Source organism: Salvelinus namaycush, unplaced genomic scaffold, assembly GCF_016432855.1.
Source record: "Salvelinus namaycush isolate Seneca unplaced genomic scaffold, SaNama_1.0 Scaffold124, whole genome shotgun sequence".
Lineage (NCBI taxonomy): Eukaryota > Metazoa > Chordata > Actinopteri > Salmoniformes > Salmonidae > Salvelinus > Salvelinus namaycush.
Genome location: NW_024057942.1, coordinates 292680 through 317484, shown reverse-complemented (window position 1 = coordinate 317484; position 24805 = coordinate 292680). Strand labels below are relative to the sequence as shown.

Below are 24805 nucleotides of genomic sequence, written 5' to 3'. Positions count from 1 at the left end.
AAACACTGGAGACTTTTTAAGAGTTCCCTCACACATTGACCATTAACCCAAATTAGCTACTGTGACTTTACACTCTCGTCAGATCTGATATTTGCACTTTTGACTTGGACCCTGTGACCCTATGCAACTGTGTTGCTTCTGTCTCTCTCCTTGCCCCAAGCTGGGCTCAACCAGGGACCATATGAACACCCACGAAGCATCTTTAACCGTCACTCCACAAAAGCAGAGCAAGGGAAACGACTACTTCTAGGTCTTCTAGAACGGGTGACATCACAGATTTAACCTTACTAGTGCACTGCTAACTAGGTAGCCATTTCACATCGGCTGCACCTACCGAACACCACTTTACTGGAAAACTACAGTGGACACTGGAAAAACACAGGAGACTCGTAGAGCGCCCTTCACACATTAACCATGTGTTTCAGATCAGACACTGGAGTAAAGATACCAACACCCAACCAGTGAATTCAAGTGGACAACAGAATAACTGTGCTCCCTCTACAGAATAAGCATTGGTTCAGAGTGCTAGAACTTCGGGCTAAAACACACTGGACTAAACTGAAAACCAGAGGTTGATCTACTACTGAGCTAAACTACTGTTGAGAGCTGAGCATGCCAGAGGAGGGTATGGAGGACAACAAGGGGAGAGAGGAGAGACCCAAGTGGAACAACAAGGCAGAGTACCTGCTGACCTGCATTGGCTTCGCTGTTGGAGTGGGGAACGTGTGGCGCTTCCCCTACCTCTGCCAGATTTACGGAGGGGGTATAGATGCCTTTTACATGTCTTTTCTTTCATTTTTCCCCCTACAACTTTGTTAATGTTTCTCTCAATTTAACATTTTAACTCTGAAGATGTTTTTATAATGGTATGAGAGATAACTCCTAACATCTTGGACATTCATCTCTTAGATAAAACCTTCAAGCCTCAATCTTGTGATTTCTGTCCATGTTGTATCAATATGTAGTGCACAGACCAACTAGATCATGTTTGAGGAAACAGAGGAATGACAGTAGTTAAACATTATCTACTCGGTTTATATATCTGAATACGTAATGAACAGAAACGGCATGATTGTGGCTTAGAAGTGTTATCTAAGATATGCCATCCTACAACACCAGGCTTCTATTCTCATAGGCTCTCCTACAACACCAGGCTTCTATTCTCATAGGCTCTCCTACAACACCAGGCTTCTATTCTCATAGGCTCTCCTACAACACCAGGCTTCTATTCTCATGGGCTCTCCTACAACACCAGGCTTCTATTCTCATAGGCTCTCCTATAACACCAGGCTTCTATTCTCATAGGCTCTCCTACAACACCAGGCTTCTATTCTCATAGGCTCTCCTACAACATCAGGCTTCTATTCTCATGGGCTCTCCTACAACACCAGGCTTCTATTCTCATAGGCTCTCCTATAACACCAGGCTTCTATTCTCATAGGCTCTCCTACAACACCAGGCTTCTATTCTCATAGGCTCTCCTACAACACCAGGCGTCTATTCTCATAGGCTCTCCTATAACACCAGGCTTCTATTCTCATAGGCTCTCCTACAACATCAGGCTTCTATTCTCATAGGCTCTCCTACAACACCAGGCTTCTATTCTCATAGGCTCTCCTATAACACCAGGCTTCTATTCTCATAGGCTCTCCTATAACATCAGGCTTCTATTCTCATAGGCTCTCCACAACACCAGGCTTCTATTCTCATAGGCTCTCCTACAACACCAGGCTTCTATTCTCATAGGCTCTCCTATAACATCAGGCTTCTATTCTCATAGGCTCTCCTATAACATCAGGCTTCTAACTGGTTTGATACATTCACCTCTGAAGGTTAAATAATGTACTTACATTCAGTAATCTTGCTCTGATTTGTCATCCTGACAGTCCCAGAGATAAAATGCAGTATAATTCCCTGTCTTAGGTCAGTTAGGATTACCACTTTATTTTAAGAATGTGAAATGTCAGAATAATAGTAGAGAGAATGATTTATTTAAGTTTTTATTTCTTTCATCACATTTGGGTCAGAAGTTTACATACACTCAATTAGTGTTTGGTAGCGTTGCCTTTAAATTGTTTAACTTGGGTCAAATGTTTCAGGTAGCATTCCACAAGCTTCCCACAATAAATTGGGTGAATTTTGACCCATTCCTCCTGACAGGGCTAGTGTAACTGAGTCAGGTTTGTAGGCCTCCTTGCTCCCACACACTTTTTCAGTTCTGCCCACAAATCTTCTATAGGATTGAGGTCAAGGCTTTGTGATGGTTACTCCAATACCTTGACTTTGTTGTCCTTAAGCCATTTTGCCACAACTTTGGAAGTATGCTTGGGTCATTGTACATTTGGAAGACCCATTTGCGACCAAGCTTTAACTTCCTGACTGATGTCTTGAGATGTTACTTCAATATATCCAGGTAATTTTCCTTTCTCGTGATGCCATCTGTTTTGTGAAGTGCACGAGTCCCTCCTGCAGCAAAGTACCCCCACAACATGATGCTGCCACCCCAGTGCTTCACGGTTGGGATGTTGTTCTTCGGCTTGCAAGCCTCCCCCTTTTTCCTCCAAACATAACGTTGGTCATTATGGCCAAACAGTTGTATTTGTTTTTCATCAGACCAGAGGACATTTCTCCAAAAAGTACGATCTTTGTCCCCATGTGCAGTTGCAAACCGTAGTCTGGCTTTTTTTATGGCGGTTTTGGAGCAGTGGCTTCTTCCTTGCTGAGTGGCCTTTCAGGTTATGTCGATATAGAACTCGTTTTACTGTGGATATAGATACTTTTGTACCTGTTTCCTCCAGAATCTTCACAAGGTCCTTTGCTGTTCTGGGATTGATTTGCATCTCTAGGAGACAGAACGCGTCTCCTTCCTGAGCGGAATGATGGCTGCGTGGTCCCATGGTGTTTATACTTGCGTACTATTGTTTGTACAGATGAACGTGGTACCTTCAGGCGTTTGGAATTTGCTCCCAAGGATGAACCAAACTTTTATTTCTTTAGATTTTTCCATGATGTCAAGAAAAGAGGCACTGAGTTTGAAGGTAGGCCTTGAAATACATCCACAGGTACACCTCCAATTGACTCAAATTATGTCAATTAGCCTATCAGAAGCTTCTAAAGCCATGACATCATTTCATGGAATTTTCCAAGCTGTTTAAAGGCACAGTCAACTTCGTGTATGTAAACTTCTCACCCACTGGAATTGTGATACATTGAATTATAAGTGAAATAATCTGTCTGTAAACAATTGTTGGAAAAATGACTTGTGTCATGCACAAAGTAGATGTCCTAACCGACTTGCCAAAACTATAGTTTGTTGTCAAGAAATTTGTGGAGTGGTTGAAAAACGAGATTTAATGACTCCAACCTAAGTTAATGACTCCAACCTGACTCCAACCTAACGACTTCAACTGTAAGTGTCTTATGTCGGCTGAAAGCTTAAATTCTTGTAAATATAATTGCACTCTCCAATTTACAGTAGCTTTTACTGCTAAGAAATGCCATGCTATTGTTTGAGGAGAGCTCCTAACAACAGAACAATTTTTTCACCGCGATAGGTTTGATAAATTCCCCTCTGAAGGTGAAATGTGTACTTACATTTTGAAATCATTTTGAAGGGTCCCAGAGGTAACATGAAGTGTTGTTTTGTTAGATAAAATCCTTTTTCATATCTATAAAAAGGTCCATATAACATGCACAATCAATTTTATATTTCCACTCGTTCAATTTGCAAAGAAAGGAATCTGTGAAAATCTAACCCTAAACATTGTTTCAACCAGTCAAATTACATTCCTATTTACTCCTCAGAGATCCTAGAACGTAACTAGACTTCACTATATCATTAGGAGTGTAGTATATGTGTAGTAGGACACATATCTTATAGGACACCAAATTTGGTCAGAGAGCGACTCCTTCATGGCGCGCCGATGACACGGGCAGTCTTCACTTGATTGACTGTAACTTTGTCAAATAAGCACCAATCGGGATCAAACGAAGCTAGCTAGATAGCCAATGAGCTGGGCTTTACGGGGGTATGAAATCCCATATCTGTCACACAATTTTGCTGCTAACCTTGTGCGACAGCAAACCTTTTCCTTTTGGACAAAAATTGCAAGAATATGGAAAGTTATGAAGTTATGAAAACTGGGTGTTTTGCAAATGTTGAACTTACAATGATTTACCCAAATGTACCTGGTTGACTTCACACTAAATGTCATGTAGCTTGCTCATACTTCAAGTTATCCGTCTGAAACGTTGCATGTACACTGTTGCCCTCTTGTGAACATCATCGGAATTACAACCAGAGTGATTGCTATGTGTGGGACCTTTGTTGCATTTCAAAGATGGTGGTAGAAAGAAAATACCCCAAAAATTGGTTGTTTTTTTCTTTGTATTTTCTTTTGCCATATCTATTGTGTTATGTTCTCCTACATTCAATTCAGATTTCCACAAACTTAAAAGTGTTTCCTTTCAAAAGGTACCAAGAATATGCATATCCTTGCTGAGCTACAAACAGTTAGATTCAGGAAAATTGAAAAAAGGGGCTAATCCTTATTAATTTATTCAGACCTGATCCAAATCCATTACAATGTAAAATGCTATGGAGACCAATATATCACATAAGAAAGAAATGTGTACATTTAATTCGAATTTGTACGGTGTTCATGAGAAAAGTAAGTAACTAGCCTATAAGGTTCCAGGGTTTAAGTTTAGGGTTAATGGATAATTAGATTGTTGACAGTTAGTTGAACATCTATTGAACATCTCCTTCCCCAGGTGTGTTCCTGATCCCCTACCTGATAGCCCTGGTGTTTGACCCGTGTCCCCTCTCTCCAGGTGCGTTTCTGATCCCCTACCTGATAGCCCTGGTGTTTCAGGGTCTGCCTCTGCTCTACTTGGAGCTGGCTATAGGACAGAGGCTCCGTATGGGCAGCATCGGAGTCTGGAACTCCATATCACCCTACCTGGGAGGAGTAGGTAGGTGATGAAACCCTGATGAAGACAGCGTAGCTGTTGAAACGTTGGTTAACCTCTCTTGGATATGTGGGACGTTAGCGCCCCACCTCTTCAACAGCCAGTGATACTGCTGGGCGCCAAATTCAAATACAGAAATACTCATTATAAAAATTCAGAAAACAAAACATATTTTTACATAGGTTTAAAGATGAACGTCTTGTGAAACAAACCACGGTGTCAGATTTAAAAAATGCTTTACGGCGAAAGCATACCTTACGATTATTTGAGAACATAGCCCACTAGACAATTCATTACAAACAGTAACCAGCCAAGTAGAACAGAGTCAGAAATAGAGATAAAATGAATCCCTTACCTTTGATGATCTTCATATGGTTGACTCAGCAGACATTCATTTACTCAATAAATGTTTATTTTGTTCGATAAAGTCTCTTTATATACAAAAACCTCCGTTTTGTTCGCGCGTTTTCTTCAGTAATCCACAGGCTCAAACGCAGTCAAAACAAGAAGACAAAAAAATCCAAATTGTATCCGTAAAGTTCATGGAAACGTGTCAAACGATGTTTATAGTCAATCCTCAGGTTGTTTTTAGCCTAAATAATCGATAATATTTCAACTGGACAATAACGTAGTAAATTTTAAAGGTAAACAAGAATTGCTCTCTCTCTGTCGAGCGCATGAAAAAGCTCTGCGACACTTTATCGTCCAGTCATTCCGAATGCTCTTATTCCCTCATTTTTCAGAATACAAGCCTGAAACTATTTCTAAAGACTGTTGACATCTAGTGGAAGGCATAGAAACTGCAGTTTGAGTCCTAAGTCAATGGATACTGTTATGGCATTTAATAGAAAACTTAAAAAAATAAAAAATAAAAAAACTACTTCCTGAATGGATTTTTCTCAGGTTTTCGCCTGCCACATCAGTTCGGTTATACTCACTGACACTATTTTAACAGTTTTTGGAAACTTTAGAGTGTTTTCTGTCCAAGTGTACCAGTTATATGCATCTCATATCTTCTGGGCCCGAGAAGCAGGCAGTTTAATTTGGCCATGCATTTCATCCAAAATTCCGAATGCTGCCCCTACCCTAGTGAAGTTAAATCAATTATGTCATTGGAGTAATTAAATTGTGCAGTTTCTTCTTCTTCTCAGGAGTAGGTGGGTGGCCAAAACTAAACACCCAGACAGGGAACATCCTCTACTAGCTGCTGTTTGGTGTTTCTGATCTACTATCCCATGTCCATCAGGTGTAGCCTCAATGGTAGTGTCCTTCTGTGTGAGTCTGTTCTACAACACTATCGTGGCCTGGGTCCTCTGGTACCTCTTCAACTCCTTCCAGGACCCCCTGCCCTGGAGCCAATGTCCCCTCAACCACAACAACACAGGTATGAAGCGCTTTGAGTACAACAGTTGGTAAAAAATCGCTATTTTCTGTCAATTCAATTAATTATTATTATTATTATTAGTTCATTCTAGCTATTTGTTCATTTGTCAGGAACCATGCACAGTTTGTAGGTTGGACCATAGTTGAAGAATGAACAGCAAGTGTACATTATGTAATTTGACCAAAGTAAGTGATCATTTGAACCAGGGTACGTGAAGGAGTGTGTAGAAAGCACGCCGGTCAACTACTTCTGGTACCGTCAGACCCTGAACATCACTCCTAACATGGAGACCAGTGGCTCTCTACAATGGTGGCTGGTAGTCAGCTTAGCTACCGCCTGGTCTATCATTTACATCTGTTTCATCAGGGGGATCGAGACCATCGGCAAGGTGAGAGGCAGACAGTGTGCTGCATTTTTAAGCTCGGAACAGCCAAAAGGATTTCATGCAATTTTAGAACAAAGTTTGCTCCATCTGAACGCTCTAGTTTTAGAACGTCTCATATCGACTGCTGGAGTTACCGAGATTTAAATCTTAAGCTCTAGACTTGAGACGAGATGGATCTGTTTAGCCAGAGAACAGTGTGTTGACGTTCTGTGTTTAGCCAAGCAGACAGCTAGCTAGCTATTTTACTGCAGTTAGGTTGCCCTAGCTTGCTGATAATTCTCTGACAAATCAAACAAAAGTGTTCCCCATTTCTGATGCATGTATTTCATGATACAAGTTTGCTTCAACCAAGTGGCAACTTTGTTTCAAAGGTTCATCACATGATTGTAAAGCGGCACCGAAACCATGGAAAAGGTCTCAGCTCTAAGCCACGTCTTTTAGATCTGAATGCCCTGTCAGCTGTTCTACAACACAATATTCTAAAAGTAGCCAACATCTGCCAACTTTAGAATGTTGATCTTTGTTGGAGTTTGTTGTGGCAGTGTGCAAGCGGCTTAAAACAATATATATGCCTTTTCATCACCTGTCTTATTACAGGCTGTGTACGTCACAGCAACGTTCCCCTACCTGGTACTAACCATCTTTCTGGTGAGAGCCCTGACCCTTCCTGGATCATCTGAAGGTCTAATCTACCTGTTCACACCTGACGTGAGTCCTCTGTCTGTCTGCCTGCCTGCCTGCCTGCCTGCCTGCCTGCCTGCCTCTGTCTGTGTGTCCGTGTGTCCGTGAGGTTGGCTAAATCTCAACACTGATCACTCGGACACTCGAGTCAATCTCAAACGCTAGTTTCTCCACCGCGTCTTTTTTTTTTTGCATAGGAGGTCTTAGTCACGCGATTCTACATCATACATTAGGAATTTAGTGTATTTTTGAAGTTTGATCATGTACACAAAAAAACGTGTCCATTAGCTTGCTAAGCCTGAGCCAGCCACTTTATATGAAACAAAAGAGAAGCTTACCAGCTAGTGGAACACTAAATGACGATGTTCCTTCTATTAGCTAGCAAGCTAATGTAGTAACATTATTTCATCACAATGAACGTTAATGAAGCAGCAAACGGCCTGCTCTGCCCCGAGTCAGTACAATACAGAGTCTGCTCTGCTGTTGCGCTGCGCGTTTAGCTGACCCAACGTTACAATGTAGCGATTGTATGCTCCGCAAACATGCTGAAGTATGAAATGACTGCTTAGTCAGCAAGCTGTCATACTATCGTAAATAAGTAACAAACCACATGCTGTTTATCAGTGCCAAACATCCTTAGCTAAATTTACATTGCTTTTTTTTGTGTCAGAGAAGCTAGCTAGCTAGCAAGCAGGCTACAGCCACTGAGCCTATAAGGCTACAATAAGCTAAATCAGCTGATGAAAACACTAGGGACCGAAACACTTGCAAATATTTTGTGCAGGAGTAGAGATGTCATTTTGCTTTTACAAATGTTTCACTTTCTATCTGTGTGAGAGCCTATGTTTCATATGGAGTCATGCTACTTTCTACCTATCTGTGTCTGCCCGAGGGCCTATGTTTCATATCTAGTCAAGAAATTTCGGAATATTGACAAATAGCAGTTGGGACGTTGAGTGCGGCAACGTCTCAACTCACATTTTGCCCAAAAACACTTGCAGACTTGAGCTTACTATCAAACACATCGGCAAGTGGCCATTCAAATCTTATTTATTTTGTCACATGCTTTTGTACACAACAGGTGTAGACTAACATTAAAATGCTTACTTACAGGCTCTTCCCAACAATGTAGAGAGAAATAATAGAAAGACTATAACACAAGGAATAAATACTGTTGATTAACAATTACTTGGCTATAAACACGAGGCACCAGTACTGAGTCGATATGTACGAGTTAATTACACTATACAGTACGACTACAGTCGTGGCCAAAAGTTCTGAGAATGACACAAATATTAATTTTAACAAAGTCTGCTGCCTCAGTTTGTATGATGGCAATTTGCATAAAATCCAGAGTGTTATGAAGAGTGATCAGATGAATTGGCATGCAAATGTACTGAATCCCCCAAAAACATTTCCACTGCATTTCAGCCCTGCCACAAAAGGACCAGCTGACATTATGTCAGTGATTCTCTCGTTAACACAGGTGTGAGTGTTGACGAGGACAAGGCTGGAGATCACTCTGTCATGCTGATTGAGTTCGAATAACAGACTGGAAGCTTCAAAAGGAGGGTGGTGCTTGGAATCATTGTTCTTCCTCTGTCAACGATGGTTACCTGCAAGGAAACATGTGCCGTCATCATTGCTTTGCACAAAAAGGGCTTCACAGGCAAGGATATTGCTGCCAGAAAGATTGCACCTAAATCAACCATTTATCGGATCATCAAGAGCGGTTCAATTGTTGTGAAGAAGGCTTCAGGGTGCCGAAGAAAGTCCAGCAAGCGCCAGGACCGTCTCCTAAAGTTGATTCAGATGCGGGATCGGGGCACCACCAGTACAGAGCTTGCTCAGGAATGGCAGCAGGCAGGTGTGAGTGCATCTGCATGCACAGTAAGGCGAAGACTTTTGGAGGATGGCCTGGTGTCAAGAAGGGCAGCAAAGAAGCCCCTTCTCTCCAGGAAAACATCAGGGACAGACTGATATTCTGCAAAAAGTACAGGGATTGGACTGCTGAGGACTGGGGTAAAGTCATTTTCTCTGATGAATCCCCTTTCCGATTGTTTGGCGCATCCGGAAAAAAGCTTGTCCAGAGGAGACAAGGTGAGCGCTACCATCAGTCCTGTGTCATGCCAACAGTAAAGCATCCTGAGACCATTCATGTATGGGGTTGCTTCTCAGCCAAGGGAGTGGGCTCACTCACAATTTTGCCTTTTCACAATTTTGCCTAAGAACACAGCCATGAATAAAGAATGGTACCAACACATCCTCCGAGAGCAACTTCTCCCAACCATCCAGGAACAGTTTGGTGATGAACAATGGCTTTTCCAGCATTATGGAGCACCTTGCAATAAGGCAAAAGTGATAACTAAGTGGCTCGGGAAACAAACATTGATATTTTGAGTCAATGGCCAGGAAACTCCCCAGACCTTAATCTCATTGAGAACTTGTGGTCAATACTCAAGAGGCGGGTGGACAAACAAAACCCCACAAATTCTGACAATCTCCAAGCATTGATTATGCAAGAATGGGCTGCCATCAGTCAGGATGTGGCCCAGAAGTTAATTGACAGCATGCCAGGGCGGATTGCAGAGGTCTTGAAAAAGAAGGGTCAACACTGCAAATATTGACTCTTTGCATCAACTTCATGTAATTGTCAATAAAAGCCTTTGAAACTTATTAAATGCTTGTAATTATACTTCAGTACTCCATAGTAACATCTGACAAAAAAGTATCTAAAGACATTGAAGCAGCAAACTTTGTGGAAATTAATATTTGTGTCATTCTCCAAACTTTTGGCCACGACTGTACACTGAACCGAAATATAAATGCAATGGAACAGTTCGTATAAGGAAATTAGTCAATTGAAAAATATAATTAGGTCCTAATCTGTTATGCTGGTGAATGAGGACCCAAAAGCGACGTAATAGTAACAGAGTCTTTATTCCAGTAATAAACAAATAATGATTCTCCTGGATATTATCAATGGTCAATCCAAAACAGGAACTGAAATCCTCTCGTCAATAGAGAGGAACGACTGGAGACGCGACCACAGACTGCAGGTCGCTTCAGGAAGGCACTGGCCGTAGCTGACATAGACACCTGCTCACACGCAGCATCTGAAGAAGGCAAAGAACACGACAGGGCGGAACAAGGACACAGGAACAGCAAACATCAAACAAGAATCCGACAAGGACAGAAGCGGAAAACAGAGGGAGAAATAGGGACTCTAATCAGAGGGCAAAATAGGGGACAGGTGTGAAAGAGTAAATGAGGTCGTTAGGAGAATGAGAAACAGCTGGGAGCAGGAACGGAACGATAGAGAGAGAGAAAGAGGGAAAGAACCTAATAAGACCAGCAGAGGGAAGCACAGGGACAAGACATGATGAAAGACAAAACATGACACTAATCTATGGATTTCGCGACTGAGAATACAGATATGCATCTGTAGGTTTAAAATAAAGGTAGGGGCATGGATCAGAAAACCAGTCAGTATCTGTTGTGACCACCATTTGCCTCATGCAGCACGAGACCTTCGTTTAGAGTTGATCAGGCTGTTGATTGTGGCCTGTGGAATGTTGTCTCACTCCTCTTCAATGGCTGTGCGAAGTTGCTGGATATTGGCGGGAACTGGAACACGCTGTCATACACGTCGATCCAGAGCATCCCAAACATGCTCAATGGGTGACATGTCTGGTGAGTGTGTGGGCGATTGAAGAACTGGGACATTTTCAGCTTCCAGGAATTGTGTGCAGATCCTTGCGACATGGGGCTGTGCATTATCATGCTGAAACATGAGGTGATGACGGTGGATGAATGGCACGACAATGGGCCTCAGGATTTCATCATGGTATCTCTGTGCGTTCAAGTTGCCATCGATAAAATCCAATTGTGTTCGTTGTCTTTCACTTCTGCCTGCCCATACCATAACCCAACCCCCACCATGGGGTGCTCTGTCCACAACATTGACATCAGCAAACCGCTCGCCCACACTGCCATCAGCCCGGTACAGTTTAGCACACTTCTCCAGCATACCAGTGGCCATCGAAGGTGAGCCTTTGCCCACTGAAGTTGGTTACGATGCCGTACTGCAGTAACGTCAAGACCCTGGTCAGTACTTTGTTGAGGCACCTTTGGTAGCGATTACAGCCTCGATTCTTCTTGGGTATGACGCTACAAGCTTGGCACACATGTATTTGGGGACTTTCTCCCATTCTTCTCTGCAGATCCTCTCAAGCTTTGTCCGGTTGGATGGGGAGCATCACTGCACAGCTACAGTACCAGTCAACAGTTCGGACACACCTACTCATTCAAGGGTTTTTGTAGAATAATAGTGAAGACATCAAAAGTATTAAACAAACTTGTTGGCTGCTTTTCCTTCACTCTGCGGTCCAACTCATCCCAATCCATCTCAATTGGGTTGAGGTCAGGGGATTGTGGAGGCCAGGTCATCTGATGCAGCACTCCATCACTCTCCTTCTTGGTCAAATATCCTTTACATAGCCTGGAGGTGTGTTAGGTCATTGCCCTGTTGAAAAACAAATGATAGTCCCACTGAGCGCAGAATGCGGATGGTGTATCGCTGCAGAATGCTGTGGTAGCCATGCTGGTTAAGTGTGCTTTTAACTCTAAATAAATCACAGACAGTGTCGCCAGCAAAGCACCCCCACACCATCACACCTCCTCCTCCATGCTTCACGGTGGGACCCACACATGCAGATATCATCCGTTCACCTACTCTGCGTCTCAGAAGACACGGCGGTTGGAAGCAAAAATCTCACATTTGGACTCATCAGGACAGATTACCACCGGTCTAATGTCCATTGCTCATGTTTCTTGGCCCAAGCAAGTCTCTTCCTATTATTGGTGTCCTTTAGTAGTGGTTTCTTCGCAGTAATTCAACCATGAAGGACTGATTCACGCAGTCTCCTCTGAACAGTTGATGTTGAGATGTGTCTGTTACTTGAACTCTGTGAAGCATTTATTTGGGCTGCAATTTCTGAGGCTGGTATCTCTAATGAACTTATCCTCTGCAGCAGAGGTAACTCTTGGTCTTCCTTTCATGTGGCGGGCTTCATGAGAGCCAGTTTCATCATAGCGCTTAATTGTTTTTGCAATTGCACTTGAAGAAACTTTAAAAGTTCTTGACATTTTCAGGATTGACTGACCTTCATGTCTTAAAGTAAAGATGGACTGTTGTTTCTCTTTGCTTATTTGAGCTGTTCTTGCCAAAATATTGACTTTGTCTTTTACCAAATAGGGCTATTTTCTGTATACCAACCCTAACTTGTCACAACGCAACTGATTGGCTCAAACGCATTAAGGAAAGAAATGCCACATATTAACTTTTAACAAGGCACACCTGTTAATTGAAATTTATTGCAGGTGACAACCTAATGAAGCTGGTTGAGAGAATGCCAAGAGTGTGCAAAGCTGTCATTAAGGCAAAGGGTGGTTACTTTGAAGAATTAACACATTTTTGGTTACTACATGATTCCAAATGTGTTATTTCTTATCTTTGATGTCTTTACTATTATTGTACAATGAGGAAAATAGTAAAAATGAAGAAAACTCCAGAGATGTTCGATCAGGTTCAAGTCCAGGCTCTGGCTGGGCCACTCAAGGACATTCAGACGCTTGTCCCGAAGCCACTCCTGCATTGTCTTGGCTCTGTGCTTAGGGTCGTTGTCCTGTTGGAAGGTGAACCTTGACCCCAGTCTGAGGTCCTGAGATCCTGTCTGCTTTATCAAGGATCTCTCTGTACTTTGCTACCCTCCTCTTTCCCTCGATTCTGACTAGTCTCACAGTCCCTGCTGCTGAAAAACATCACCACAGCATGATGCTGCCACCACCACCATTGTAGATTGATGAGATTCTTTTAAATGTTTTATCCATTTTAGGATAATGCTGTAAGGTAACAAAATGTGGAAAAAGTGAAGGAGTCTGAATGCACTGTTTATTATCCAAGCATTTCGCTACACCTGCAATAACATCTGCTAAACATGTGACCAATAAAATCTGATTTGATGTCCTTGTTCAGCCACGACTCTGAAAAACATAGGATATTACAGTTCTTCAGGTCCTGTTGATAGGATAGTCTCCAACAGAGCTCATCCAGTTTATTCTCCAGTGATTAGTACGTTCACCAATAGAACGGAGGGTAGAGGCGGTTTATCACCGACGTTTTATCAAGGGTTGCAGATCGTTTGCCTCTCTTGCCCCGTCTCTTCCTCTTTCGAGTCCCGAGGTTTAGGGCCTGGTCCGGAATGAGCAGGACATCCACAGCTGCCGACTCGTTGAAGTAGAACTCTTCATCCAAATCAAGATTTTGTATTCCTCTTCTGATGTCCAAAAGTTGTTTCTGGTCAGGAAATGCTGGTGCAAATATTATGTACAAAAACCAGTTAAGATCAGCGTATAAAAGGGTGATAAAGGGCTCAGGGGCTTCAGTTTGTGTGTGAGAGAGACCGAAAGAAAAAGAGACCGAGAGAGAGACAGATGGAAAGTGACATGTCTTGACAATCCACCTCATTTGTAATAATGTAAAAATATATTCCAACCTATAATATGTGTTTCTGTCTGTGCGTCACATCAGTGGGAGATCCTGAAGAACCCCCAGGTATGGCTGGATGCTGCTACTCAGATCTTCTTCTCTCTGTCAGTGGCCTTTGGTGGACTCATCTCATTCTCCAGTTACAACAGCCAGAAGTAAGCCCAATGGTCAATCATTATGAGTAACATCAACCTTTATGGGTCCAGCATATCATTCGTCCCCCAAGACTTTTAATTTGACATATCGTTCACCTCCCTTGACAAGCCTCCTTCGCTGTTCCACCATTGACCAATCATTTGCATTCACTTTGTTTCTTGTCTGTGTGTTTGGTCAGGAATAACTGTGAAAGGGATGCTGTTTTAGTGGGGGTTATAAACAGTGCTACATCTATCTATGCCTCCATCCCCATCTTTGCCATCCTGGGATTCAAGGCCCACACCAACTATGTCACCTGTCTGAATGGGTAGGTGTGATAAAATGGATGTTTATTTGGCAACATTTGCTAAATCATGAAACTAGTTTGCAGTCAAGTTGTTAAACCTTTATATTCTACCTTGTGTGTTTGATATCCTCTGGAAAAACAGATGCAAACTCAACCAAAACAAATGACCAATATGTTTCTCTTGTAACTTACAGTAACATCTTAGCTCTGACCAATGAGTTTGATATTAGCGACATGAACATAACGGTTGAAAACTACGAGCAGTGGTTTGACTCTTTAAATGGGACACATCCATCTAGAGTATCCGATCTCAACCTGAAGACATGCGACCTGCAAACCTTCTTGGATCAGGTACTATAGTCAGGAGTTTAACTACCTCAGGGCAAACATGGGTTGAGTCAAGTTTTCTTGTTATTCAACCTACCCTCGCTGCATAACATAATCTAATTGGTTGTCTTGTTTCTCTCTCCATCCTCCCTCCAGAGTGCGTCTGGTACTGGGTTAGCGTTCATCGTGTTCACAGAAGCGGTGATATCGATGCCTGGCTCTCAGGTATGGGCTGACTCTTTCTTTTATTTTTTTATTACTTCTTTAAAAAAACTACAGTTCTAATACAGAGACTCTGTGTTGAACCCAGTTAAATACATCAGGATTTGATTAGATTCCTGTCTGATTAACCAGGTGTGGGCTTTTGTTGATGTGATTCCTGTCTGATTGACCAGGTGTGGGCTGTTGTTGATGTGAGTCCTGTCTGATTGACCAGGTGTGGGCTGTTGTTGATGTGAGTCCTGTCTGATTGACCAGGTGTGGGCTGTTGTTGATGTGATTCCTGTCTGGTTGACCAGGTGTGGGCTGTTGTTGATGTGATTCCTGTCTGATTGACCAGGTGTGGGCTGTGTTGTTGATGTGATTCCTGTCTGTTTGACCAGGTGTGGGCTGTGTTGTTGATGTGATTCCTGTCTGATTGACCAGGTGTGGGCTGTGTTGTTGATGTGATTCCTGTCTGATTGACCAGGTGTGGGCTGTGTTGTTGATGTGATTCCTGTCTGATTGACCAGGTGTGGGCTGTTGTTGATGTGATTCCTGTCTGTTTGACCAGGTGTGGGCTGTGTTGTTGATGTGAGTCCTGTCTGATTGACCAGGTGTGGGCTGTGTTGTTGATGTGAGTCCTGTCTGATTGACCAGGTGTGGGCTGTGCTGATGTGATTCCTGTCTGATTGACCAGGTGTGGGCTGTTGTTGATGTGATTCCTGTCTGTTTGACCAGGTGTGGGCTGTGCTGATGTGAGTCCTGTCTGATTGACCAGGTGTGGGCTGTGCTGATGTGATTCCTGTCTGATTGACCAGGTGTGGGCTGTTGTTGATGTGATTCCTGTCTGATTGACCAGGTGTGGGCTGTGCTGATGTGATTCCTGTCTGATTGACCAGGTGTGGGCTGTTGTTGATGTGATTCCTGTCTGATTGACCAGGTGTGGGCTGTGTTGTTGATGTGATTCCTGTCTGATTGACCAGGTGTGGGCTGTTGATGATGTGATTCCTGTCTGTTTGACCAGGTGTGGGCTGTGCTCTTCTTCATCATGCTGTTCAGTCTGGGTCTGTCCTCCATGTTTGGTAATCTGGAGGGCATCCTCACGCCCCTTCATGACCTCAAACTGGTGCCCAAGTGGATGCCCAATGAGCTCTTCACAGGTAAAAGCCAAAAAGGAAACGATCAGATTTCCGTATCTTTCAACATTGCCAATGTGTGACGAAAAACTGTTCTTTTGGGAACGATCTTAACGCCGTCTTTTGTTTTCTCTTGTCTCGCTCTCCCTCCATCACTCCCCACTTTTTTTCCCTCCAGCAATAATCTGTCTGGTATTGTTCCTGATGGCTCTGATATTCTGTCTGGGATCAGGGAACTACTGGTTGGAGATCTTTAACAGTTACGTGGGCTCCGTTCCTTTTCTCATCATCGCCTTCTTTGAGATCATCGCTGTGGCATACATCTACGGAATAGGACGGTAAGAGCCTCATAATACTATAGTTGTCCTGGTTTGAACTGTAATGAGCGTCTTCCCACTGGGCACAAACACTTGTTGAATGACTTTGAACCAACGTGGAGTAGACGTTGAATTGACGTCTGTGCCCAGTGTCTTGTCTTTAGAATTGGGCAGATTGCTAGGAACCTCTCAGAGGAACATGTCTGTCTCCCCATATGTCTGTTGTTGGTCTGTTAAACCTTTAAATATAGCAGTTGTTCACCTAATCTTTTGGTTCAGCATTTTACGATTCCCGACACAATCCACTTGTGACCGATTTAAGTTTTAATCCTGGATCATCTACATGTTACAGAACCTGCGTAGGGTTGCAAAATTCCAGTAACTTTTCCCAATTCCAAGATTAAAAAAAAAAAATCTGATTAGAGGACTCTGGATTTCCTGCTTACTCCCTTCTGAATCAGGGAACCTTACAAACGGGGTTTCTGGGAATTTAGGGAAAGTTACCTGAATTTTGCAACCCTAAACCTGAGTCATCTGCAGTTCTTAGGCATTCGTTCCGCTTTCATCTGTTCCTCTTCCATCTCTTTCTCCTTTCTTCTGTCTGAGCCTGTAATGACAGTCTCAGACAGGGCTGTAGTGGCTTGGGGGGGCTCGATGGGGCTGTAGTGGAGCAGGTTGAGAGCTTCAAGTTCCTTGGTGTCCACATCACCAACAGACTATCATGGTTCAAACACACCAAGACAGTTGTGAAGAGGGCAAGAAAGCCTATTCCCCCTCAGGAGACTGAAAAGATTTGGCATAGATCCTCAAAACAGCTGCACCATCGAGAGCATCCTGACTGTTTGCATCACTGCCTGGTATGGCAACTGCTCGGCCCCCGACACTACAGAGGGTAGTGCGTACGGCCCAGTACATCACTGGGGCCAAGCTTCCTGCCATCCAGGACCTCTATACCAGGCGGTGTCAGAGGAAGGCCTTAAAAATTCAACCACCCTAATTCAACCACTCCAACCACCCTAGTCATAGACTGTTCTCTCTGCTACTGCAGGTCAAGCGGTACCGGAGCGCCAAGTCTAGGTCCAAAAGGCTTCTAAACAGCTTCTACCCCCAAGCCATAAGATTCCTGAACATCTAATCAAATGGCTACCCAGACTATTTGCATCGTTCCCCCCCACCCCCTCTTTTACACTGCTGCTACTGTTTATTATCTATGCATAGTCACTGTAATTCAAACTACATTTACATATTACCTCAACTAACCGGGGCTTCCACACATTGACTCTGTACCGTAACACCCTGTATATAGCCTCCACATTGACTCTGTACCGTAACACCCTGTATATAGCCTCCACATTGACTCTGTACCGTAATACCCTGTATATAGCCTCCACATTGACTCTGTACCGTAACACCCTGTATATCACCTCCACATTGACTCTGTACCGTAACACCCTGTATATAGCCTCCACATTGACTCTGTACCGTAACACCCTGTATATAGCCTCCACATTGACTCTGTACCGTAACACCCTGTATATAGCCTCCACATTGACTCTGTACTCATACCCCCTGTATATAGCCTCCACATTGACTCTGTACCGGTACCCCCTGTATATAGCCTCCACATTGACTCTGTACCGGTACCCATTGTATATAGCCTCCACATTGACTCTGTACCGGTACCCCCTGTATATAGCCTCCACATTGACTCTGTACTCATACCCCCTGTATATAGCCTCCACATTGACTCTGTACTGGTACCCCCTGTATATAGCCTCCACATTGACTCTGTACCGTAACACCCTGTATATAGCCTCCACATTGACTCTGTACCGTAACACCCTGTATATAGCCTCCACATTGACTCTGTACTCATACCCCCTGTATATAGCCTCCACATTGACTCTGTACCGGTACCCCCTGTATATAGCCTCCACATTGACTCTGTACCGTAACACCCTGTATATAGCCTCCACATTGACTCTGTACCGGTACCCCCTGTATATAGCCTCCACATTGACTCTGTACCGTAACACCCTGTATATCTCCCGGGTGGCGCAGTGGTCTAGGGCACTGCATCGCAGTGCTAGCTGCGCCACCAGAGTCTCTGGGTTTACGCCCAGGCTCTGTCGCAGCCGGCCGCAACCGGGAGGTCCGTGGGGCGACGCACAATTGGCATAGCGTCGTCCGGGTTAGGGGTTAGGGAGGGATTGGCCGGTAGGGATATCCTTGTCTCAGTATGTAAAAAATGTAATAAAATGTATGCACTCTACTGTAAGTCGCTCTGGATAAGAGCGTCTGCTAAATGACTAAAATGTAAAATGTAAATGTATATAGCCTCCACATTGACTCTGTACCGTAACACCCTGTATATAGCCTCCACATTGACTCTGTACCGTAACACCCTGTATATAGCCTCCACATTGACTCTGTACCGTAACACCCTGTATATAGCCTCCACACATTGACTCTGTACCGTAACACCCTGTATATCACCTCCACATTGACTCTGTACCGTAACACCCTGTATATAGCCTCCACATTGACTCTGTACAGTAACACCCTGTATATAGCCTCCACATTGACTCTGTACCGTAACACCCTGTATATAGCCTCCACATTGACTCTGTACTCATACCCCCTGTATATAGCCTCCACATTGACTCTGTACCGGTACCCCCTGTATATAGCCTCCACATTGACTCTGTACCGTAACACCCTGTATATAGCCTCCACATTGACTCTGTACCGTAACACCCTGTATATAGCCTCCACATTGACTCTGTACCGTAACACCCTGTATATAGCCTCGCTTGTTATTTTACTGCTGTTATCTATTTTTATTTTTTACGTAACACTTATTTTTCTTAAAACTGCATTGTTAGTTAAGGGCTTGTAAGTAAGCATTTCACTGTAAGGTCTACTGTACTCAGTGCATGTGACAAATATAATTTGATTTAAAACCTCTTCCTGTCTCCATAGGTTCAGTGATGACTTGGAGTTCATGACAGGACATAGACCCAACATCTTCTGGAAGGTTTGCTGGTTGGTCATCAGCCCTCTGATGCTGTTCGTGGTGTTGGTGGCGTACGTTGCCGTCCAGGCCCAGACACATCCCACCTACGCAGCATGGAATCCTGACTATGTAAGAGCCACCACTGCTAACGCAGCCTTTTCAAACCTCTCCTCGGGGACCCCCCCAGAGTTGCACCCCCCATTTTGCCCTCAGAACAGCCTACATTCAGATCAGCTTTACCATTGCAGGTTGAAGCAACCATCAATGGAATTGGCTGCATCATTTCCAATCCCCTATACAGACATAACTCACCCCCTAGATTCAGTCTGATGTAGAAACATTTGAAATGTTTTTATTTTTTAAATTTGATAGAAGTAGAGACTCGGAGCTACAAAATGCTATTTCATACACTATATTTGAGGAACAATAGGAAAGTAATTCTGACACACACATACACAGTACCAGTCAAAAGTTTGGACACACCTACTCATTCAAATGGTTTTTCTTTATTTGTACTATTTTCTACATTGTACAAATAATAGTGAATACATCAAAACTATGAAATAACACCTATGGAATCATGAAGTAACCCCCCAAAAAAGTGTTAAAAAATAAATACAAATATGGAGATTCTTCGAAGTAGCCACCCTTTGCCTTGATGATCGCTTTGGACACTCTTGGCATTCTCTCAACCAGCTTCACGAGGAATGTACAATGTAAAATAAATCAAATAAAAACCCTGGAAAGAGTAAAAGAGTAGGTGTGTCCAAACTTTTGACAACACACACACCAAAGGGTTTCTATTTTATTAAAGTATTTTCTACATTGTAGAATAATGACCGTCTGTGGCTTAAATCTCTGGTGTAATGTTTTTAATTATTATATTTATATAGACAGGAGTAATTATATAATTTTGACAAGTTGAATTAATTCAACTTGAGGGAAAGCTTAGTCTATTGGAAACGCGCCACCTACGGTTGAAATCAGATGTGATAGATGAGATACATTGAACGGCTGGCAGTCCTCGAGGACAGGTTTGGAAGAAGAAACCCTGCGGTAGATAGAATGTTCCTGAAAAAATATTGAACTGTGTGTCGTGATACTTCCATATTTTTTCAGCAACATTTCTGTACGTAGTGCGAAGCGTTTCTCTGCTCAGATCAGCTGTAGGTGTCATTTAGGAGGTTCAATAGTCTTAGGCCAGTTGAGAACAAGTTCTCATTTACAACTGTGACCTGGACAAGATAAAGCAACGTAGCGCGACAAAAACACAGTTACACATGGGATAACACAATAGAAAAAGCTGTATACAGTGTGTGCAAATGTAGTAAGATTAGGGAGGTATGGCAATAAATAGGCCAAAGTGGCAAAATAATTACAATTTAGCATTAACTCTGGAGTGATAGATGTGCAGAAGATGATGTGCTAGTAGAGATACTGGGGTGCGAAAGAGCAAAAATAAATAACAATATGGGGATGAGGTAGTTGGGTGGGCTATTTACAGATGGGCTGTGTACAGGTGCAATGATCGGTAAGCTGCTCTGACAGTTGATGCTTAAAGTTAGAGAGGGAGATATAAGACTCCAGCTTCAGTGATTTTTGCTGTTCGTTCCAGTCATTGGCAGCAGAGAACTGGAAGGAAAGGTGGCCAAAGGAGGAGTTGGTTTTGGGGGTGACCAGTGAAATATACCTGCTGGAGCGCGTGCTATGGGTGGGTGCTGCTATGGTGACAAGTGAGCTGAGATAAGGCAAGGCTTTACCTAGCAAACACTTATAGATGACCTGGAGCCAGTGGGTTTGGTGACAAATATGAAGCGAGGGCCAGCCAACGAGAGCACACAGGTCGCAGTAGTGGGTTGTATATGGGGCTTTGGTGAGAAAACGGATGGCACTGTGATAGACTGCATCCAATTTTCTGAGTAGTGTTGGAGGCTATTTTGTAAATGACATCGCCGAAGTCAAAGATCGGTAGGATAGTCAGTTTTACGAGGGTATGTTTGGCAGCATGAGTGAAGGATGCTGTGTTGCGAAATAGGAAGCCAATTCTAGATTTAATTTTGGATTGGAGATGCTTAATGTGAGTCTAACCAGACACCTAGAACTGTCCAGAGTAGTGATGCTAGTCGGGCGGGCGGATGAGGGCAGTGATCGGTTGAAGAGCATGCATTTAGTTTTACTAGCAGTTAAGAGCATTTGGAGGCCACGGAAGGAGTGTTGTATGGCATTGAAGCTCGTCTGGAGGTCAGTTAACACAGTGTCCAAAGAAGGGCCAGAAGTATACAGAATGGTGTCGTCTGTGTAGAGGTGGATCAGAGACTCACCAGCAGCAAGAGACATCATTGATATATACAATAGTAGTGCATGATAAGTGGGACTAGGGTTTGAGAGACAACCAGTCAGATGACTACATAGTACTCACCTAATAAGCAGTGCACTACAGCCTACAGGGAATAGGGTGTCAATTGCGATTTGCCCTGTGGGATGTCATTTGTTGCAAGGCAATTACGTTTTCTGATTCTAATTCTGTCTGTGCAGGTGAACTTCCCCGACACAGAGGTTCTGCCGTATCCAGACTGGGTGTTTGCCATCTGTGTCCTGCTGTCTTCAGTACCAGTTATCTCCATCCCCCTGGTGGCCATCTACAGACTCATCTGCTGCATGTCAGGAAGACACTCTAAAGGCAGTCTCCACAACGATCCGAATCCTTATGCCAACGAAGGCTACGTTGTAGAGAGTTAGACCCTGAAGACACTCTAAAGGCAGTCTCCACAACGATCCGAATCCTTATGCCAACGAAGGCTACGTTGTAGAGAGTTAGACCCTGAAGACACTCTAAAGGCAGTCTCCACAACGATCCGAATATTTATGCCAACGAAGGCTACGTTGTAGAGAGTTAGACCCTGAAGACACTCTAAAGGCAGTCTCCACAACGATCCGAATATTTATGCCAACGAAGGCTACGTTGTAGAGAGTTAGACCCTGAAGACACTCTAAAGGCAGTCTCCACAACGATCCGAATATTTATGCCAACGAAGGCTACGTTGTAGAGAGTTAGACCCTGAAGACACTCTAAAGGCAGTCTCCACAACGATCCGAATATTTATGCCAACGAAGGCTACGTTGTAGAGAGTTAGACCCTGAAGACACTCTAAAGGCAGTCTCCACAACGATCCGAATATTTATGCCAACGAAGGCTACGTTGTAGAGAGTTAGACCCTGAAGACACTCTAAAGGCAGTCTCCACAACGATCCGAATATTTATGCCAACGAAGGCTACGTTGTAGAGAGTTAGACCCTGAAGACACTCTAAAGGCAGTCTCCACAACGATCCGAATATTTATGTCAACGAAGGCTACGTTGTAGAGAGTTAGACCCTGAAGACACTCTATTTCGATCTATCCTCATCTGAGCAACACTGTAAAACAACGCTGAGGTGAAATAATTGCCTCACATCAACTGACCTTGACATTCCTTACACTCATGAATCAAAAGGGTGTTTATTTGTTTTTATTTCGTAATAATGAAGGACGGACGATCGGTTGCACTCGAATTAGACAGTGATTTTTTTTTTATGTCTCCAGGAGTAGTTTTTTTGTTGTCTTTTGGGTGACACAAAGAAGATTGAAGAGCTGAGAATCGGTGAATGTTTGGGTTTACCAATTTTGACCAACTAAAAATGGATTTGTTGGTCAAATTATAGATTTTTTTGTATTTGTTTTCTCACACAGAACATAAAGATTAGAGCTAATGTAAACAGCATAGATCTTTCAGTGTGAAGATAGTGTTTATGTCATTATGTTTTCTACTGGAAATGAAATTACATCTGTGATATCAAATGTATTTCCTTATTTCTTTCATAGAACCTACCACTCCTAAACCATAAACGTTAGAGATAATACAGCAATTAGATGGAGAATTAACCTAGGCGTTGAAACCACAGTATGACAGCATGAAAATATACTTTTAGTTTTACTAAAGCACAAAACATAAATAACTTTGTATTACATATTGGTATTGTGCTATATTACTTATATAAATATATACTTTATTTCAGTCACACATCACTGACACATAGCCTAGTAGACCGATCTGTTTGCACTTTAGCTAGCTAACTCCTCTGTCCTGTCCGTTGTCATGGCACTTTAGCTAGCCAACTCCTCTGTCCTGTCCGTTGTCATGGCACTTTAGCTAGCTAACTCCTCTGTCCTGTCTGTTGTCATGGCACTTTAGCTAGCTAACTCCTCTGTCCTGTCTGTTGTCATGGCACTTTAGCTAGCTAACTCCTCTGTCCTGTCCGTTGTCATGGCACTTTAGCTAGCTAACTCCTCTGTCCTGTCTGTTGTCATGGCACTTTAGCTAGCTAACTCCTCTGTCCTGTCCGTTGTCATGGCACTTTAGCTAGCTAACTCCTCTGTCCTGTCCGTTGTCATGGCACTTTAGCTGGCTAACTCCTCTGTCCTGTCTGTTGTCATGGCACTTTAGCTAGCTAACTCCTCTGTCCTGTCTGTTGTCATGGCACTTTAGCTAGCTAACTCCTCTGTCCTGTCCGTTGTCATGGCAAATGCTAGAAAGAACGAAATATGACACACTTTGATGCGATGAATCAACAGGACAAAGTCCAAAGATAGAGATGGGAGGAGGTTTTTGTCTTGTTGACTTCACATTCAATCTTTATAGATTTTTTACATGGCATGTTAAAGAGAGACTTTTATGATCCTTATCGCTCTACTGTTTTATATCAATTTAATGATGTTTTGCTCTCTCTTTCTCTCATGATCTTGTGAAAGAGATGTGTTTTAATCAGGTTGTTTGTGCCAAGTTAAGGATCTGCCAAACCTCAGCCCGCATCATCACTGTATCCCTAGTTAGACCTGGGATGGTCAAATAAACCAACCACGACCACTCTACGAATATAAATTACACCTGGTACTATTTCCACTTGCTTTAAAAGTACATTGGTATCAAAAATAAGGTAGATATGTCAATATATAAACAGATGCAACGAGGCTCCTTCCTACCTGTGCTGTTCTTTGCAGAAACCCTAATACACTGCAGTGGTTATTGGCCGTGAAGGAGGGGGCTGAGATTCTCGACTAGGCCCGGATGGCCTTGAAGTCCTCAGGTGTTTTTGGGTGTGGCAGCCTGTCTGACTCGTGCTAGTCTGAAACCACCCAGCTAGTCTGAAACCACGCTGCTTATGAGAGCTAGAATGAACTATGGGGTTTTTGCTTTCTAATAACAAAGTCAAGTTTAACCATTAACCCCAATTTGTGTGCTAAACGAATAATAAACATTAACTTTGCTCTCACATCAATGCTGATATTGCCACTGTTGTCATTTGTAACATGCCTATTTATTGTCTACCAAGCGGGCCTCTCACCTGTAAAGACAATAC

General features: G+C 43.1%; 1 protein-coding gene across 2 annotated transcripts; it reads left to right on the top strand.

The window, feature by feature from the left end:
• The first annotated feature begins 487 nt into the window (after window positions 1-487).
• LOC120036199 (sodium-dependent neutral amino acid transporter B(0)AT1-like) lies at window positions 488-24720 on the top strand. 2 transcript variants are annotated; one of them, XM_038982677.1, is made up of 13 exons: window positions 488-763; window positions 4834-4974; window positions 6218-6355; window positions 6562-6743; window positions 7338-7448; window positions 14014-14126; window positions 14306-14434; window positions 14608-14764; window positions 14897-14965; window positions 15966-16101; window positions 16256-16415; window positions 19377-19539; window positions 21946-24720. In XM_038982677.1, exons 1-13 carry the CDS (start codon window positions 613-615, stop codon window positions 22147-22149), a joined length of 1854 nt encoding a protein of 617 aa, XP_038838605.1. In that variant the 5' UTR covers window positions 488-612; the 3' UTR covers window positions 22150-24720. The 2 variants fall into 2 exon arrangements, with proteins under 2 accessions (XP_038838605.1, XP_038838604.1); XM_038982676.1 differs by having other exon boundaries at window positions 7338-7463; window positions 14029-14126.
• The last annotated feature ends 85 nt before the right edge of the window (window positions 24721-24805 follow it).

What these genes read in the sequence shown, in the direction of transcription:
- LOC120036199 (XM_038982677.1), top strand. Translation starts at nt 613, where the DNA reads ATGCCAGAGGAGGGTATGGAGGACAACAAGGGGAGAGAGGAGAGACCC. An exon ending in CTGCCAGATTTACGGAGGGG is followed by an intron (nt 764 to 4,833) that starts GTATAGATGCCT and finishes CCCTCTCTCCAG; the next exon opens with GTGCGTTTCTGATCCCCTAC. An exon ending in TCTACCTGTTCACACCTGAC is followed by an intron (nt 7,449 to 14,013) that starts GTGAGTCCTCTG and finishes GCGTCACATCAG; the next exon opens with TGGGAGATCCTGAAGAACCC.